The sequence below is a fragment of the Lissotriton vulgaris genome, chromosome 1_2, assembly GCF_964263255.1.
Source record: "Lissotriton vulgaris chromosome 1_2, aLisVul1.2, whole genome shotgun sequence".
Classification (NCBI taxonomy): domain Eukaryota; kingdom Metazoa; phylum Chordata; class Amphibia; order Caudata; family Salamandridae; genus Lissotriton; species Lissotriton vulgaris.
In genome coordinates, this window is record NC_141686.1 from 164,099,014 (window position 1) to 164,118,440 (window position 19,427).

General features: G+C 43.8%; 1 protein-coding gene across 1 annotated transcript in view; it reads left to right on the forward strand.

The window, feature by feature from the left end:
- The window catches only part of LOC147734755 (aldo-keto reductase family 1 member C1-like), a 210,055-nt gene extending 204,915 nt beyond the window's left edge, over window positions 1-5,140 (forward strand). Inside the window, exon 10 of the mRNA XM_086953034.1 lies at window positions 3,909-5,140. Coding sequence (XP_086809160.1) covers window positions 3,909-3,951 — 43 coding nt within the window. The 3' untranslated portion in view covers window positions 3,952-5,140. The remainder of the gene's footprint in view (window positions 1-3,908) is intronic.
- Window positions 5,141-19,427: the final 14,287 nt, after the last annotated feature.

The following is a 19,427-nucleotide window of genomic DNA, read 5'->3' on the forward strand; positions in this document are numbered from 1 at the left end:
ACTGTAGAGCCTGCCATTTTGGCAAATTTAGCCGTATTACTTTATTGCACGTGCCAACTAAAATCTTGTAAAATTCAGCAAATAAGCAGCTGTCAGCTTTCTGGAAGCACTCTCTCCACTGGATCGCTCACAGTCAGGCATCGGGCAACAATGCAGTGCAAATATTTATCTTCTAGTCATCATGCTGCTTTTGTGCTATTAGACCTTTCAAAGGCATTTAACACCATGCTATACTCTACACTCCTGAAGCAGCTGCTGAAGTGGATACACTCTTTTCTCTTAGATCAATCTCAATGAATCACATTATACCTGTACAAATCCACACCTTTTCAGCTTAAACGGGAAGTTCCTCAGAGCTCTTCACTTATGCCTATCCTGCTTAGATTGCATTTAACACATTTGCCCCAAATTGTGTAATCTTTTAGTTTCTTGTGTCTTTTGCCCCGCACCTTCGTATAAAGCAGGAGCAGCACAAGTAGAAAATGAACACACCTACACATCGGTCAGCAATACTACCCCCAAAACTTTGCCAGAAGGAGACCCTGAGCAGCCTCTATCCAACTCTCCACTGGACATAGAATTATCCCACCTAATTTCCAGGATAGAAAGGAAGAAGACAGGAAGCGGGTGACCCAGGGCGAGAAGGAAAGCCTTGTGCATAAAATTGAGCAACCAGTAGAACAAACAGAGCAACAATCACCTACGCCCCGATAAAACCAGATATTACAACACCACAGGAAAATGGGCAACCTCACACTGTCCCCCTACTAGGAAGACTCTTATCAACTCACAAAGGACCTAACCTACCTTCGATTCAAGGAATGGGAAATCATGCTCTCTTCATATGGAAAAGAAGCCTCTCACAACACAAGACCCCCATTCACCTCAAATGAGGAAAGCAAGGCCAAACAGGAGTCGGCCTGGACCACAGCCCAAGGTATTCTATAGGTGTCGGTGGATACAAGCCAAGCCAACACAATGGACATACAGATAAGCCAATTAAATACTCTGGCCTTATACTCAGGCAGCATCTATGAAAGTATCGGATACCATTGATATCCCGGAAACCACACCCACATTGTGCAATTGTTCAACCATTACTAACAAGAAAGCTTTTTGTAATCTGGTGTCTTGGAATGTTGTTGGCTTGCGCTCAAAGCTGAGCGAGCCCATTTGGTGTGAGTTTCTACTAAATCATGATCTCCTTTGTCTCCAAGAGACATGGGCTAGAGATGCGATTCACATCAATGGGTTTAAAACTTTACATACTAGGGCAATTGGTGGACACAGAGGAAGACCCAAAGGTGGGCCCTGTACCTACATATCCAATAGTTTAAATGTTCAGGCTGATCTTTATATAGAGGACATCTATTATTAGTTAATTAGGATTCAACTAGACAGAAAGCACCATTTGATATTGATGAACATTTATAACATTCTAGTCAGGGGGAGATATTTAACGAGATGTGTCTTCTAGATCTAGGGTTTGTAAATGACATGTGCCCAAATCCTCTTGCGTTGGGTCATACTTTAATGGTAGGGGCCTGTGTTCTACTATACATTTTATACTTATGTCAAACAATTATGCTTCGATAATCCGTTCTTTTCTCATCGATGATATCTCCCTGAGCGATCATTTTCCACTATGTCTGGCAGTCACTTTGGGTTGAATAACCCAAATAACAGTAATAAATGTGACCTGATCTTAGACTCAATTGCTCTTCACAAACACAATGGTTACAAGTTGAAATGGTCCACGGTTGATCCTGAATTAAATCATAGCACATCGGGTGCGTTGAAAACATGCCAAAAAAAGCGCTGCGTGAATCAGTTAAGTGACAATTTTCTGAGACTAACCACTTTTTTAAAAAACATTGCTACTCTCCACATTACATGATCGCTATCCAAAGTTTGTAAAGCAATGAATGCAGGACGGCACTGTCTAATCTCCATAGACTTCAAAATAGGGAGAATCCACACTTTCCTCATGTGACAATAAAATCTACAAAAAAGAACAACATGAATGGTAGATTGTTTGGAAAAATTGTCACAAGGACACAGAATCATTGTTCGTGACCAATCATTCATAGTGGGAAAGCTTACAATTCTATGCAATATTCCCAACCTGAATCTTGTTATTAAAAATCTGTCATAGCCTCCAGGAACAATTGCTAAATATGGCTGAATGCTAAAAACACTTAAAAGAATTTGATTATCTAGTACGGTGGGTTTCAGAATCTCTGTGGTCAATCGTGACATGTCCAACATCATCAAGCCTTCCTTTTTCAGATTTTTTCTACGTATCTTTTGGGTGGCCTAAGTTCTGCATAAAATCACGGACGTATCTAACCCAAGGAATTGTTCAAACCTTTTCCATCTTCAAAATATCAGTTAAAATATCTCTATTTAATTTAGTCTCCTCCTTGGTCCATACCCGATGCCATAAAAGACCCGGCTCAAGTTTTATCAGATCTGACCAGTGTGATAAACCCAGTTCAGCGTGACAAACAAATGACGAGGTACTGATAAAATGTACCTCAAGATATTGTTTTTCACGATCTGAAGTGTCTGCCCTTCTAGCCTGTGCCTAGTATCGAGCCTTGTATTTCATATTGCGTGTTCTGTATTTGCATTTTTACCCGCCCCCCTCGCCGCTACCCCTGTGTCTGGTTACCGCTCTTGTCTCCCCCCGCCACCCTCCGCTGCTCCCCTGCAGCCCTGCCCCCTTTTCCTCTTATCCCATTCCCGCTCCCCATTCGCTGCCCGCTCCCGCCTCCCAGCTGCTCCTCCCTCCCACTTCGCCATATATGGCGGGGACCGCGCGTATGCCATACCTTTCCCTTTAGGTAGAGGCCTTCTCCCACTTGTCTAGTGGCGGGCACGGGCAGAGTGACCTTGAGTAGTAGATAGTGTGTGCCCGGCCTCAGAATCGAAATTTATCCTCTGTACTTTATTGTTTAGCTGCAGCTGCTTGGAAAATTCCAATGTGGGTGTGCCTTCAGTGATTCTGAAATGTACATAATGTTTCTTTATGCTTGCTGATGTCAGTACCACTGCAGCACTCCGAGCGACTGGGCAGACTGGGCTCCACTCTGAGTGTACCTGAATAAACATATATTGGTTTGTATTCTCTACTTTCTGACCGACTCTTCATTTGATATGGAAGGCTGAGAGGTGGTAATTAGTGAACCGGGTAACCGTAAAAGGGTAACTTCCTTCAGGGGGACGTCCATCACACCAGTCAGTAGTGTTTTAAAGTAGTAGGCGATGACTTGGTGTTGCTTTCAATCAATCAGCATTTGTAGAGTGAGACACTATCAAAACGAGCAGAAAAGGAAAACCTCAGGGCAGAAAAACAAAGCAGAAAAAGGCATAACAGAGGGCAGAAAAATTAACAGAAACTGACAAACAGAGCAAGAACCGGGCAAAGGAGGCACAAACAGAGGGAAGCTGGTAGACAGGCCGCAGAGCGTAGCATACTGTGAGCAAGCTGGACAGGAGAACTGTTGCAGGAAGAGCTGGCATGAGGACCTCCTTCTTTGATTTGCAAGATGGCTGCCATTACTACTTACATCTGAAAATGGACTTCTGGGTAAGTCAGACACGTACTTCAACGTTTGTGAAGATTGGTGGTTTAGTAACACAATTAGTCAGAAGTAGGGTAATTTCTCTAACATATTCTGATTGTACATGCTAATGTGGATCCCAAACCTGAGGTCTTACATCTGCTGATGGGTGGCGTAGCTTCATAACTTGTCTGCAATGCAATTCTTCACTTGCAGCCAAATCCATGTAGAAAGTGGACCGACTATTTCTCATCCAATCTAAGTTTGTTAATTATATCCAGTTAATACTTCATTTTGCAGAGAATAACTACTGGAAGTAAATCATTGTTTTGTGTTTTCTAGGTGCATTGATCATCCCGAATATCCGTTCCACGATGAATACTAGCAAGTCTACATAGTGATGTGAAGAACTTTTTGGCAATTAAGGATTTCCTTTTAGCTTCATAAATCTCAATTGATTGATCTCTTTTGAACACGGAAGGAGGAGCAACTGAATCAAGGCTGCCAGGAATCAGACCAGTGACTTGCAGGATATAAGATGTCTTTGAACCAGAACCCACAGAGGCTCAATTCACATAGTCATTTGCACACTGCAGTTGGACTTGGGTGTAGAAAAGCCTTGCATGAAAATTCTTAATTCACAATCTATATACACAAAAGGTGGATTGACACTGCAGTGACTCATAGTCCCTTGTAATAGTACATCACTAAGGTGCAGTGGTTAATTTGTGCCACTGCAACTGTTTTTTAGCAATCAAGCAATGCTGCAGTCTAAGATTATGTACAAGCAAATATGTTTACTGGACTGGGATACCTTGGAAAGCTGATGAATGTCTGCTAGTTTATGGAGATTCTCAAACCTAGTTTATGGATATTCTCAAACCTTTACCTCAATGTAGTGAGATTTGTTCATGCCCCTAAGCAAGAGTGTAAACTTGCAGCCTGTGTGGGAAAATTGAGTTAAGATCCCTAAATGTGTGAGGGTGTAGAGGGAAGGTTTTCTCCACAGAGAAAGTATTTTCTATACCACATTTCCCCATAACTTACCTAACATACCACATCATGATAGGGCACCCCTAAGATCAGACATGATATCTTATCATCCATCACAGCATCATCATAAACTGCCAAATTCCACACAAGAAAACATTATATCAGATCCCCTCTAAGAACATATACCATTACATATGGATAACTTTTCTGCACAACAGAACACCACAAGAATACATAACTATCTACCAGGATGTGTACTAACATTGTGTGCAAGATCCAATGGAAGCGTTGTTTTACATCTCTAAGAGACTCTACTAGTGACCTAGAAGTGTGCTGCACAAGAGGGATGTAATTCACTTTGTCAATTCAGTATATATGCCTGTCAGCAGTAAAGCAGTGCTATAGTAAAAGTTACCACATGTAGTAAAATGCCTAGTCACTTGAAACAACAAAGAACAAACACTACCACTGTCACATGTATATAATGCACTTATCAGCGCTATGTGAACAAGGCTGCATGTCTGGTGGCTGAAACCTATCATTTGGACCTATGATGTGTGAATAAACAACACTTATCTTCATCATTGCCCACGTAGTCTGTATCCTGGTGTTGCGCCGTTTGTTTGGATGGTCGCAATTTGGGATTTCGTTATGGATATATATATATGTAAATTGAAGGTCACAAGCTCGCCTGCACTTTCGGGACTCTAATTGGCGGTACATTGAGGCTATCAGCCTTGGTAGGGCGGGAGGCATTGTCTTCCTGCCCCCACCTAATTGAAGATCGAGCGTGCGGGTTGAGTCAGTTCAGTGGGGACCCCAGGAAGCAACCGGAGTTTCAAGTTGCAGGGGATATTGCTTTCCACTCTATGCGAGTCATCCTGCCTCCCGCTCAACATCGCTGACATCGGGCAGCACACTCTGTGCACCACTTACCTGGAGGGCTCAAGAGGCATCCTAGGAGTTGTGGTCCACCGGGACTGAGTGGACTGCAAAGGTGCACATGACATCCCAAATGAGGTGGAGCGGACATTAACCAATTGCAGTGGGGCTTGATGGCATTTAAACCGCACTTTGCAAAGCCTTCTGAAAAGACCCTGGAACTGAGGAAGGCCAAAGGAGGCCGAAATGCATTTGCCAAACAGCTGAAATATAGGAAGTTTCCGATGTTCCCCATGGTGCTTCTGCTCTTTCTTGGTGAGGATAACTGTGGATTTACATACGCGTCGGCCAGAGACGCGTTACAGAAGCCCCTGACTCACAAGCAGGCTTGGACCAACCTGGCATCCTCTTCGGCAAAACTTTGGTCAATGTAAATTGAAGGTCACAATCTCGCCTGCACTTTCGGGACTCTAATTGGCGGTACATTGAGGCTATCAGCCTCGGTAGGGCGGTAGGCATTGTCTTCCTGCCCCCGCCTAATTGAAGATCGAGCGTGCGGGTTGAGTCACTTCAGTGGGGACCCCAGGAAGCAACCGGAGTTTCAAGTTGCAGGGGACATTGCTTTCCACGCTATGCGAGTAATCCTGCCTCCCGCTCAACATCGCTGACATCGGGCAGCATACTCCGTGCACCACTTACCTGGAGGGTTCAAGTGGCATCCTGGGAGTTGTGGTCCACCGGGACTGTGTGGACTGCAAAAGTGCACATGACATCCCAAATGGGGTGGAGCGGACATTCACCAATTGCAGTGGGGCTTGATGGCATTTAAACCGCACTTTGCAAAGCCTTCTGAAAAGACCCTGGCACTGACGAAGGCCGAAGGAGGCCGAAATGCATTTGCCAAACAGCTGAAATAAAGGAAGTTTCCGATGTTCCCTATGGTACTTCTGCTCTTTCTTGGTGAGGAGAACTGTGGATATATATATGGGGATATGTATATATATATATATATATATATATATACACACAAAAAAGAAGAAGCAGTGAACTCTGGGAAGTTCTCAAGTTTAGGTGGAAAACAGCTCCTGTATAGAGCACTCTCAACACCAGTGACACTCTAGATCTTCTCACCTCAAATGTCTGCTTTTCTATCAAAGTTTTTAAACATAAGATTAGCACAGTGCTATCCATGCCGAGAGAGAAAGGGACAAAGTCTTTTGCCATTTCTACAGCAAAGTCTTTAAGCATAGGACTAGCACAGTGCTGTCCTTGCTGAGCTGTAAAATGGCAAAAACCATTTGTTGTGTGTTCATTTAGATACTGTATATAGGTTTCCTGATGTATGACCTTATATAGGCACAATTTGCATTGCCCATATTTAGGCATAGAAATCCTACCCTTATTTAGGCATTATCCATGCACAAGCGGTATTGGGTGTCCCTATGTAGGCAAGATGGCGGCCAGCTTCCCGGTCGAGTGAGCGCCTCATCTACTCCTCCCGGCCTGACCGCTGTAATAAGATGTATGACAAGCTACAGAAAATTTATTTTCTACTAAATTAAGAAGTATTGAGTGGGACAGAAACAAGTGGATACTCACTTCATTGTTGGTGAACTAGCTGAATGCTTTGGAGGTCGTGGCAGTGGTTCTGGGGAGTTCCGCTTCCAATTGGCGTCCCGATGGCACTCTCTCTTTGTGGCGCTTCAGTCGCTGTGCTCCTTTGATGTTTCCGAAGAGATGCCGCCGAAGACTGGTAGTAAGGGAATCCTAGGGCGCGGTGGACATAACAGCTCCGAAAATGCTGCGGACATAGTGAATAGTGCTCCTGTCAGCTCCATGGAAGCAGCATCAAACCGTCAGCATGGAGGGGAAGAACGCAATGCTGGCGAGCAGCAAAAAACCCAGAAGAGCTTAGCTATCACGCGGGGTAAGCAATTGGTGCCCGCAATGTTCAAAGCACAGGTGCTAAGAAGTAAAGCAATCTCCAACCCCTCTGGCAAAAATGTCATAACATCCCCGCTGCAAAAAAATCTCTTGCTTCTCATGGGAAGGGGGACAAGGTTGCATTATCTTCAGAGAAAGTAGCAGCTTCGGGGACAAAGTTGGGCAAGGACATTGTATCTACAGCTGAGGGGGCCATCGCCCTGGCGGGGGCAGACTCAAGTATGGAAGGCTTAACTAAAAGTAGCTCTGTGACAAATGAAGTTTTAGACACCGACGTGGGCAATAGGTCCGAGTCCAGACGAGCACATCTTTTAATGTGATCTGGGGAGGGGACTTCAACATAAGCCTATGTAAGGAAAGTGGTACCAAAAAATGCGGAATTGCGGATGAGGCTGGGTTTAACTTAACCCATTTTCCAAACACCAGCACAGGGAATCGTTTAACGGAGATCCTCTTTAACTTGGACCTTGGATTTGCAAATGAGCTTGTAGCCCCACCAGTAGCTTTTTCTCCAACATTTAATGGCAGAGGTCTGTCTAGCCTAATCAATTTCATTCTAGTTTCACAAAATACGGAAGAACAAATGTCTAGTTTTAGTACTGGAAACAATCCCAGTAGTGATAATTTTCCTAACACTATGATCATCACAGTACCTGATTCATGCAAACAGTGTAATCTATCCACCCTATTAACTCAAGAGGCACTGAGGGTGGACAAAATGAACGGTTATACAATAAAATGGGAAAAAAACGATCCCGCTGAAACCACAGCTAAAGTGCTTAGACGTACACTCTCACAAGTGGAAGTATACCTTAACCCTGATTATGCACCCGAGCAAATTTTGGCTAGTTTTCTTGTTATTGCCAACACAATTAAAGATGAACTCCTATGCAAAATCAAGGGTAATAAGAAACCTAAAAAGGGCTGGTTTAATCCCGCGAAACCAGGAGAGCCTATTCTCTCCTGAAGAAAGCACTGCGTAGGGCTGTCAGAGATAAAGAAGAAATTATAAGACTAAGAAGGGACTATAACCAGGCATTAAAAAAGTGTAAATTAGACATTAATAAAGGACTATGGGATAAATTGTATCAGAGCTGTGCCTTGAAGGATTCTACTACATTCCGGCAAACTGTCAAAACCCCTTTTTTAACGGATCCAAATTCAATCCCTCGAATTGAAGTGGCAGTGGATGAAACTGCTTGGGTCAGCCACTTTTCTAAGATCTTTGGGCTTACAGAGGGTCCCATACTGGAGTCTACTGACTCACCAGGGAGGAGCAACTTACACAACCGCTTAAACCCTACACCATACCTCAGCTTTGACCATGAGGAAGTAGTTACCGCCCTGATGGCATCTAAATGCGGGAAAGCCCCAGGCCCCGATGGGGTCCCTGTGGACATTTTTAAATACAACTTAGACCTATGGTCCCCAACCCTTACCAGGGTCTTTGAAGCAGTAACCAGAATAGGCCCAATTAAATCATGGAAAACCTCAATTTTGCTCCCCATATTTAAAAAAGGGGTTCGTAATAATCCTGCCTGCTACAGACCCATCTCCTTACTGGACGCAACCGGAAAGTTAGCTGGCGCCTAGTCCTTCAAAGACTTCAAAACTGGGCAGCCAATAATCAAATAATATCAGATTTACAGTAGGGATTTCGCGAGGGCCTGGGGACTGTGGAACAAGCGTTAAACCTTTCCCTAATAATGGGTAAATATGTGGGGGCAAAGAAGGGAAAGCTGCATCTGGCCTATGTCGACCTGTCGGCAGCGTTCGAATGTGTCTCTCACGGCAAGCTGTGGAAAATTCTACTTAATATAGGTGTAGATCCCCCATTAGTTCACTTCATGCAAGACCTATACTTAGAGGCATCAGCCAAAGTAAAATACTGTTCAGGTGGGGAGCTTACCACGCCATTTGCTGTGGTGAAGGGAGTCAGACAGGGTTGTGTACTGGCTCCCTTCCTTTTCAATCCCTACACAAATGGTCTGGAGGCGTCAATGTTAGAAGGGAGCCAGGACCTCCCCATGATTGACTGTCATCCAATTCCTGTGTTGCTTTACGTAGATGACGCGGTCATCATGGCGCGGACTCCCTGTCAGTTGCAATCCCTCCTTAATAGATACTGCCACTTTATGACGAGCTTAGATCTTAAGGTTAATATAAAGAAAACCTATGTTATGCACGTAGGAAAAAGTACAAGGCAATCAAAAGGTATTTATTTTAATAACACCAAGTTAGAATCCACAAACTCCTACCCCTACCTGGGAATTTTGATTGACAATAATTCAAATTGGTGTCCAGCTATCCAAGCAAGAAAACTGTCATTCCTCAGAACCACTACAGCTTTGGTAACATTTGCACAGAATCTGGGGCAGCGCCCTTCTAGGGAGATGCTCCAGATCTATCAAGCAAAATGCTGTTCAGTGGCAGTATATGGAGCAGGGGTGTGGGGTTTTGTTGCCACCGACGCCATCCAAAAGGTAGAAAATTGTTACATAAGATACCTCCTGGCTGTCCGCAAAAGATCGCCGATATACGATTGCCACCTGGAATTAGGCTTGGATTACTTATCTGACATCATTGCTATCCAACCAATACTTTTATGGCACCGTATATGGCACACAAAGGAATGTAAATTGACCCGCTCTCTGATTACAGACTGCCTAGCCTTAGAAAATTGGAAAAATATTGCATGGTTGGCCTATGTCCGTAATTTTTTGATAGATATAAACTTAGAATCCTACATTTTACATCCAGAAACTATTGTAGAAATATCACGACCAAATTTGAAAATGTTATGCTTTTCACATTTACGTGAGCTTTGATTGATTAAGGAGAGCTCCAAGCCCTCAAATGTTCATCTCTTAGCAGTTCAGACCTCATATGGGATTCAGCCTTATTTATTACTTACTATCACAGATTATGAGAAATACTTACTGACACGGTTTTGTTTTAGCATTTTCCATCGATTGTTAACATTCCTGAAGAAAAACGACTGGTCTGCCAACCTTTCTCCCTGCCCCTGCGATGAGCAGTCAGAGCAATCACTCCTGCATATAGTCTTTTTCTGTAGCCTTTATGAACATTCACGGAGACAGTGGGTTACTCCTCTAATAAAACACATGGGATTGCGCCGCTGTCGTCCGGCGCGCTTAGCTTTACAATGCCTATACACAGAATTCAGTGTTAAACCCATAGCCTGTTTTTTAAAAACTTGCACTAAATATCGCAGAGACTATGATTAACTCTAAAAAGAGGAACTGTTGTACTGCCACCTATCCTAATCAAAGACTCTAGTGAGCGTAGCTTCCTAGTACTAGTATTTGTACACTATGTTCCCAGTAAAAAGCACTTTACCGTATTATATTTGCATCTGCAGATATTTGTTAAAAATCTTTTGCACTTTCTTAAAAATATGTTACCATCTTTTATGTGACGTCTACCACCAGTCTTCTAAGATACCTATTTTAAACGTATAAAACTGGTCCCGCTGTATAGCATATCATGTACTTGTAGGTGCAATATTTTAAATGGTTTTATAATGTACAATTTATTTGCTATCTCTGTACTTTTATGGACATACTTTTTTTATCCGAATAAAGTTTTTATTGATTGATTGATTGAAGTCAGAGTTCTTTGCCAAAAGATGGTTCCACAATTTTGTCAGAGCATTCCCAGTGCATTGTGGGAAATGGAGGCCAAATCCCTGACAAACTTGCTGTTACAAATAAGGATGCTGGAGATAACAAGTCCTTAAAAACAAAAGTGGGGGAACTAACTAAGTTAGGCAGTATGCAAGTGTCATCAAGGTGCATGACATCACAGCGCATGACGTCACATCGAATGACATTGCACATGGCATTACAGAGAGTGACCTCACATGAAGTGACACTCAAAGGAATTTTCAAAGGCTTGGAATAAGGACTGTGTGTTTTTTCTTCGTCAGTGTCCTGCCGGACATAGAAGTGTTTATTTTGAACATAAATTAACGTTATATACAGAATAAGGTGAGACAAGTCACACATTAATAACTGGGCACAAGCCTGTACCAAGTCAAGGAAGGACAATACATGGGGAAAAGTTAGTAAGGAAAGAAATAACAGGCAAACGTGGAGAACAGGGTGGCTTATTGTACAATAGAAAATTTAAATAAGCTCAAACTCACAATAACTGCCATAGAAAATACAAATCATAGAAAGAGCAGTACTGCACAAACAGTCGACGAACGTTTCGATCCCTATCTCCAAAAATGTAGTGGGATCATCTTCAGGACTATAATGAAGAGCTTTGCCTGATTGGTCAAGTGAGCCGTGACGCAAAAAATCGCGTTCAGGTTTCAACGGAAGGTACACCGTAGGCAAGACGTGGCTGTCACGCATCAATGGCGTTCAAGTTCCAATTAGTTGATGCAGATTGTATCCGTGTTAGCCTAACAAAATTGCGTAGGCATCCGGGACGATTAATAGCAAAACCAATTTGGTCGGTCCAATTTGACCATTGGAGCCTAGCGTTTATAGAGTAGGCTTGATCGGTGCGTACTGGCAGGGAACTATAGTTGATCCTCAATAAGGGTGAGCCGTAAGATAATACTTAAATAGCGTGGACCTTTTCCGTGCGAGCCGCAAGGTGCTCGTAGAGGGGCCGAAATTGGGTTCCCGTCTGGAGGCGCAATGGCCGAGTACAAATTGGACCGACCAAATTGGTTTTGCTATTAATCGTCCCGGATGCCTACGCAATTTTGTTAGGCTAACACGGATACAATCCGCATGAACTAATTGGAACTTGAACGCCATTGATGCGTGACAGCCACGTCTTGCCTACGGTGTACCTTCCGTTGAAACCGGAACGCGATTTTTTGCGTCACAGCTCACTTGACCAATCAGGCAAAGCTCTTCATTATAGTCCTGAAGATGATCCCACTATATTTTTGGAGATAGGGATCGAAACGTTCGACGACTGTTTGTGCAGTACTGCTCTTTCTATGATTTGTATTTTCTATGGCAGTTACTGTGGGTTTGAGCTTATTTAAATTTTCTATTGTACAATAAGCCACCCTGTTCTCCACGTTTGCCTGTTATTTCTTTCCTTTCTAACTTTTCCCCCATGTATTGTCCTTCCTTGACTTGGTACAGGCTTGTGCCCAGTTATTAATGTGTGACTTGTCTCACCTTATTCTGTATATAACGTTAATTTATGTTCAAAATAAACACTTCTATGTCCGGCTGGACACTGAAGAAGAAAAAACACACAGTCCTTATTCCAAGCCTGTGAAAATTCCTTCGAGTATTACTAAAGCCTAGGACCTTTGTTAAATAAAAATAAGTAGTACTACCCGTGGTCCTTGGCCACTAGTACGGGTTCCCTTGTTTCTTGATACCCTCACATGAAGTGACATCACAAGAAGTGACATCAAATATTAACTACTTCGACGCTCCTGACGGAACCGTTCCGTCACGCCCCTCGAGTGGGCTGTGCTCATGACGGAACGGTTACGTCACGGCCCGGCCATCGCGCCTGCACGGCGCAGATTTTGCACCTGCGCGGCGGGTTTCATTAAGCGGGCGGGCCGTGACGGAACTGTTCCGTCACAAGCACAGCTCACCCGCAAGCCGTGAGGGAACGGTTCTGTCACCAGCGCAGGTGAGCCGCGCGCCCGCCCACGACCGTTAGCGCTGCGGCGGAATAGCCGCTGCAGCGAAGGAGTTAAGACATCACACATATGTTTAGCAGGTCCATCATGAACATTTAGGCTCAATATAAGATTTAAAAGATGAGATTTTGCGTCTGGCTTGTACCAAAAAAGTCGCACATCCACAGCGCAAAATCAAGGCCTCAACTAATGCATTTATACTTTTTAAACTCTGCCACAGAGTAATTGCAACAAATGAAGCAGAACAGAACCACTGCATGTTTCTCCTTGTTGCTAATGTCTACATTTTCAATATTTTATGGAGTTACGGCCCCTGCTGCAGAGATCTTTGGGTGCCCAGTAAATCTCATGGAATAATAATAATGGTAAGATAACTCAGGAGTTTAACGCTTTTGCTGGAAATATATATGTTTTGTCTAGTCCCAGCTTTGAGTCAAAATAGTATAGAAGACTAAAGGGTGTCCAACAGAGCACATCGTGTAACATGCAGATGATTCATTTTTATTTTATGTAGATAGCTAAGTGGGTTTTGACTTTTAACACAGACATCCTTTTGTTACGTGCATCTCACAAGTTGTAATCATTATCCTTCTAATATAGCTCAGTGAGCTATGAAGAACATGTGACCAGGGGCGTGGAATTGAATAAAATATCTACTTGCCATGGGGCAGGTTGCTTCATAAATGTAATTGTCCTGTAACTAAATCCACTTATCCCTTTTGCACCATGTAATGTAAACACAAATTATGGCACCAATCTCATTATATAAGAGCTCTGAAATATCCTCTCTGATTTTGCCAGGGCTCCTTCCATAGTAGGGTTTGAATACAAGCAAATCCATTATGTTGCCACATTTCCGCAGATCTGCATACTGGGGCTGAAGGTATTAGTGATAAACAGTTTCAGGGTTAGACTGCCCTTATGAGTCTGTGCAAACCTACTAATGTGCAAGTTTTAAGGGTTTTCACCAACTCTTCTCTAATCTTTTTCCATATTGAGAAAGGTTCGAAATGTACTCCTGACAATGGCCGACATCAAACTTCTTCCAGGGTTGGGAAAAAAGTGGTTGGAGGGAAAGTGAACTTGCAAACACTCAGATTTTCGTATGGCAAATCTACACCTGCCAATTTACTCATGCTAAAAACAAGTTCATAAATATTTTCTAGGAATACTATTTCTTGGCCTACTTCTGTAAAGTCTTGTGAATTTACGAAATCCGTATATCTGCACTTAATGCAAGGACATGGGTGCACTTTTGAGACTTTATTTAATAATTTGGCCCTAATTAGGTCTGGTGTTAACCATGACCTTCTGTGTTTAAGAACATTCTTTCTTTCTCTCTCTATCTATCGGCTAGCTTCACTCTGAGTGACAGCATTCTGTTTTTTCACAAGGAGCATATCGACACAGTCGTTTTGTTCAGTGCCAGGAACTACTGTGGCAATAGGTGCTTTTTGAGACAAAAAACTATTTTTGCTTTTACCAATGTTTGTTATAATGGTGAGGGCCTGGCAGCTCCCACACTAATAAGGTTCTACACAAACTATGCCAAAACAAGTCATGCATTGACAAAACCAAAAGGCTGACCAACAATTCCAGACCTACTGGCTTTACCAATGCTTGTTAATTGTTGTTTCCCATAATCTTATTAAAAGTAGTTACACCGATTTTCCATTATGAATATTTTTGGGAAATACTCACCTAAATCAACACATGCTACTAAATGATGCTGCAAAGAAATGGTACCTAAACTTTTACAGTTCTTTAGCAAAATATTTTTCCAATTTTTGTGTGAACATTTTGTTTTGAAAGCAAAGAATCACCAATCTTGCTTTCAAGCTTCTGCAAATATTCACATTTAATCAGAGAGCATTCTGGGAGCATTATACATAGCCTCATTTTGCTAAACATTGAAAACGTGTGTACACATTTTTATACTGGAACCACTAGTGGTGCAGTTGGAGCTTACAATATTTACATAGAACGCTCACACTAATAATAAAGATTTTACACTAATGAACCATAAATACAAGTTTGAACAGCATTAGCACATGAACACAAATATTACCTTAACTGCAGATAATGCCTTTCTCATCCATTAGTGGTACTGTAAACTGGCAGCCAAAGGGTTTGAGCTATAGGGGGTTGGGCCTATTTGTCCCGAGGACAAAATACATATGACAATGTGTTGTCCTTGACCCCAAACAATATGGAATTTCCCTTTGTGATTCCTACATCTTGTAACCCTCACTCAATCTGCACTTTATTGTCAATGTGTATGTTACGTAAAGCTTTCAAACACCCAGCATTGGGAGGAGTAGTGCCATAAAAGAAATAAAATAGCGGTATTTAAATTATTATTTGTGTAAATTCTGGGACAGACCAACACATCTGACATTCTTACTGTGCATTCATATTTTATATTCAGGGCTGAACAAAAGCATGCCTCTCAAGTACTTGTTATGTAATAACAAGCTGGGTGATTTTGTTTCCTCTCTGTTGCATCTGAATGTAGGTCTGAGGCTCCAGACTGCGCCCAGCCAGGAACTTATTTGAACAAAAGGAGGCCTAAATTCTGACTTTATCTTTACCGCAGCTGGAGGTGAAAATAAAAAAAGTCCCCTCCCTGCCTGCCCATTGCTGCTGGGAATGGAAAGCAGACAATGTGCAAGCGCTGCTGAGGTGTCTAAAAATTATACAGGGACAAGTTCCGCATATTTGTGTGGGGCCCACCTTTCTGGCAGGGGAGACAGTGTCTACCCTGTGAAAAAAGTGGGTGGACGCTGTCTACCTGCTGTACCCCCGACTTATGCCCTGGTGGTAAGTCTCCCGCTCAAAAGTGAGGTCTTGTAGATGTAGTGACTTGCCAACAGGGCACTAGGACCCTGCAGGTCACGAGGGGGACATTGAAGAAACCCAACACCACATCCGGTCAGGGGTGTGGGGAAGGGGCATTCAAGGTCGGACATCAGGGGATACAGATGTGCGTGGGCACACGGGGGCCAAGCTATATTAATAAATACGTAACAACCATTACCTGTCTCCTGAGTTTCTTTGCGGCGACAACACGACAACTGGCGAACGAAGGTGGGATCACAGGAGCAGAAGTGGAGTGGATCGCCCGTTTTTCTAGAAAGATGCACGGCGGAGCCAGGAGCCCACCCTGGTCCACTGGCCAACTCTGAAGAAAAGGCCTGGGAAAGCGGCGTGAAGACAGAAGCAAATCGGAGCCAGGAGCCCACCCTGGTCCGAGCACCGAAGAAAAGAAACACGACGCGGGAGCCCACCCCAATCGTCGACGACAGCGGTAAGAGCAGCACTGTGGCTGGGGAGGCTAAGGAAAGGAAAAGGAAGGAAACAGAAACAAAAGGAGCAAGAAAAGGCATCCACCAGCGAGCAGCATTGCAAAGGAGCGCTCAGCAAGTTAAAGCACTAGAAGGAGAAGCACGCGTTAGTTCAAAGGAACTATCGCAAGATTGCGGTGGCCATCTGGAATTCAGGCGGCCATAAGAAAACATAGGAAATCTCGTGAGAACACAGCAGCCATTTTAAAGTCAGGCGGACTGGGCCAATAGGAAGCCAGGAAAGAGTGGCGACCATCTTGAAGTCAGGTGGCCATAAGAAACAACAGGAAACACTGAAAGAGTGCGGACAAAGGCCAAAAAAGACAGAAGTGTAAAAAAGGACAAGAAAGGAAAATAAAGCAATAAATAAAAGAAATAAAGGAAATAAAAGGAGAAAAAAAAGAAATATGAGTGCTAAAGAAGAAAATGAGTGACAATGATGAGAAAATGCGCACAAAAGCGATTTTCCGCAGGCCGTTACTGTTCAGCCTATCAGAGCCGCAAGCAGGCATCAGGTGGGAAAGATGGGTCAGGAAGTTTGAACGCTACATGATCGCCACAGACGTCCCGGACAACAAGTAACTACTCCTACTAATGAATCTCTCAGGGGACAAAATAGAAGATCTATTATTAACATTCCCCGCTGACCAGACCGTGGACTACAAAGGAGTGATGCAGTGTCTCACACGAAAGTTTGCCCCGCAACGCAATGTTGATTTAGAAAGATACACCTTCAACACGGCATGCCAGCAGGGAGAAGAGAGCCTGGATGATTTTGCAACAAGACTAAGGAAGCTGGTAACGTACTGCGAGTTCAACAAATTCGACAATGAGCAAGCGATAAGACTGCGCATCATTGAAGGTTGCAAATCCGTGGAGTTCCGAGCGTGTGTTCTGAAGGAACCAACGACGCTTGAGACAATATTGATGATGGCCCGTGAAATTAATCATGGACCACAGAACACGCAAAGCAGATGGAGATGGGAAAAGAGAAGAGGGTGGTAGTAGCACATCGCGTCACTGGGAACTTCAAAAAGAAAGAGTACCAGGGTCCGGTCCTGCAAAAGAAAGGCGAACAAACATGCTATCGATGTGGCCTCAAATTCCCGCACATCGGTGCCTGCCCTGCAATGGGTCAAAAGTGCTGGAAGTGTAACAGAGACAATCATTTCTCGAGCATGTGCATGACCAGAAGATTCAGGCATGAAAGAGGCAGAACGATGATACCGCGGATGACAAGTAACAGATATGCACGGCACATGGAAACTGCCAATCGCAGCTCCTCAGATGAGTCAGAAGAGCACCTGTGACGGGGGGGAGGCTATATCTCATGTCGGACGCACCAAGAGAGAACCATGACTCGGAGCACGTTCACCTCGTGGAGAAGAAGCAAATAAAGAAAACAGCCACTGTAGACATTGGCGTAGGAAGCCACCAAGCACAGTTCGTGCTTGACAGTGGAGCAACTTGCAACATCATGTGCGTATCAGAATACCAAAGGATGAAAGTGAAACCACAGCTGTCACCATCAACAGTAGATGTGTTCACGTGGGGCTCCCGACGGCCGGTAGAAAACATGAAAAAGTTCAAAGAAACCCTAACGTACAAAGGCAAAGCATGCCAAGAAGAAATACTTGTACTCAAAGGTGACATTCCAGCACCATGCCTGCTCAGCAACGTGACAACTCAGATGATGGGACTACTGGCCATGACATATCACATGTCAGAAAGTGGAAGCATCCTACGAGAGTACCCAGCAATATTAAAAGGTCTTGGGAAGCTGAAAGGAAAGCAGATTACTCTGCACATCAATGAAGCGGTCAAGCCGGTGGTCCAGCATCACAGAAGAGTACCAATCAACCTACAACCACAGGTGGAAGAAGAGATAACAAGCTTACTGGCACAAGACATCATTGAACCTGCTGAAGGGCCAACTCCTTGGGTGTCCCCGATCATGGCAGTGCCGAAGAAGAACACATCAAAGATCCGCATCTGTGTGGATATGAGGATCCCAAACACTGCAATAGCAAGGGAACGTCACCCGGGGCCACACCTCAATGACATGATCAGCTGTCTCACTGGGGCTTGTCGATTTTCGAAGTTGGACCTATGCAAAGGGTACCATCAATTAGAACTAGACCACCAGTCCAGATACATCACAACATTCTCCATACACCTAGGTCTATTCCGATACAAGCGGTTAAGTTTTGGAGTACCATAGGCAGCGGAGATATTCCAGGAGACCATAAGACAGGTGATAAGACCGGTACGGAACAGCCTGAATTACAGTGATGACATTCTGGTATTTGGAAAAACAGACAAAGAACATGATGCAGCTCTACGTCAAGTGTACACACTACTAGAGCGAGCAGGCATGACGCTAAATGAAGGGAAATGTGAGCTGGGAAGAGGAGAACTAGTATTCTTCCGTCACATCTTTTCCAAGCAAGGGATGAGGCCAGATCCCAGCAAAGTTGAAACATTGAAGAATGCAAAAGCGCCAACAGACGTTGCAGAAGTACGATTGTTTCTAGGGCTTGCAAGCTATTGTGCGCGCTACATACAGGATTTCGCCACAGTGAGCACCCCACTAAGAGAACTAGCAAAGCAAGGACAGCAATTTATCTGGTCCCTGGAATGCAACAAGGTATTCAAAGAAATAAGACGAGCAATGGTGACTGTGGAGCATATGGCCTATTTCGACCCCCTACTATGCACTGAACTAGCGGGTAACGCTAGTCCGGAAGGGCTCAGAGCCATACTAGCGCAGCACCTGCCAGGAAGAGACTTACAAAGAAAGATTGTTGCATATGGGAGTAAAAGTTTAACAGACGTTGAAAGAGCATACTCGCAACCAGAAAAAAACAGTCTAGCGGTGGTATGGGCATGTGAACACTACCACATGTTTGTCTACGGAAAGTCATTCACAATCATAACTGACCACCAGGTGCTAGTGACAATCTATGGCAGCCCGTCAGCCAAAATTCCACCCAGGATTGAACGCTGGGGCATAAGGCTGATGGATTATGACTTCACGATCGTACA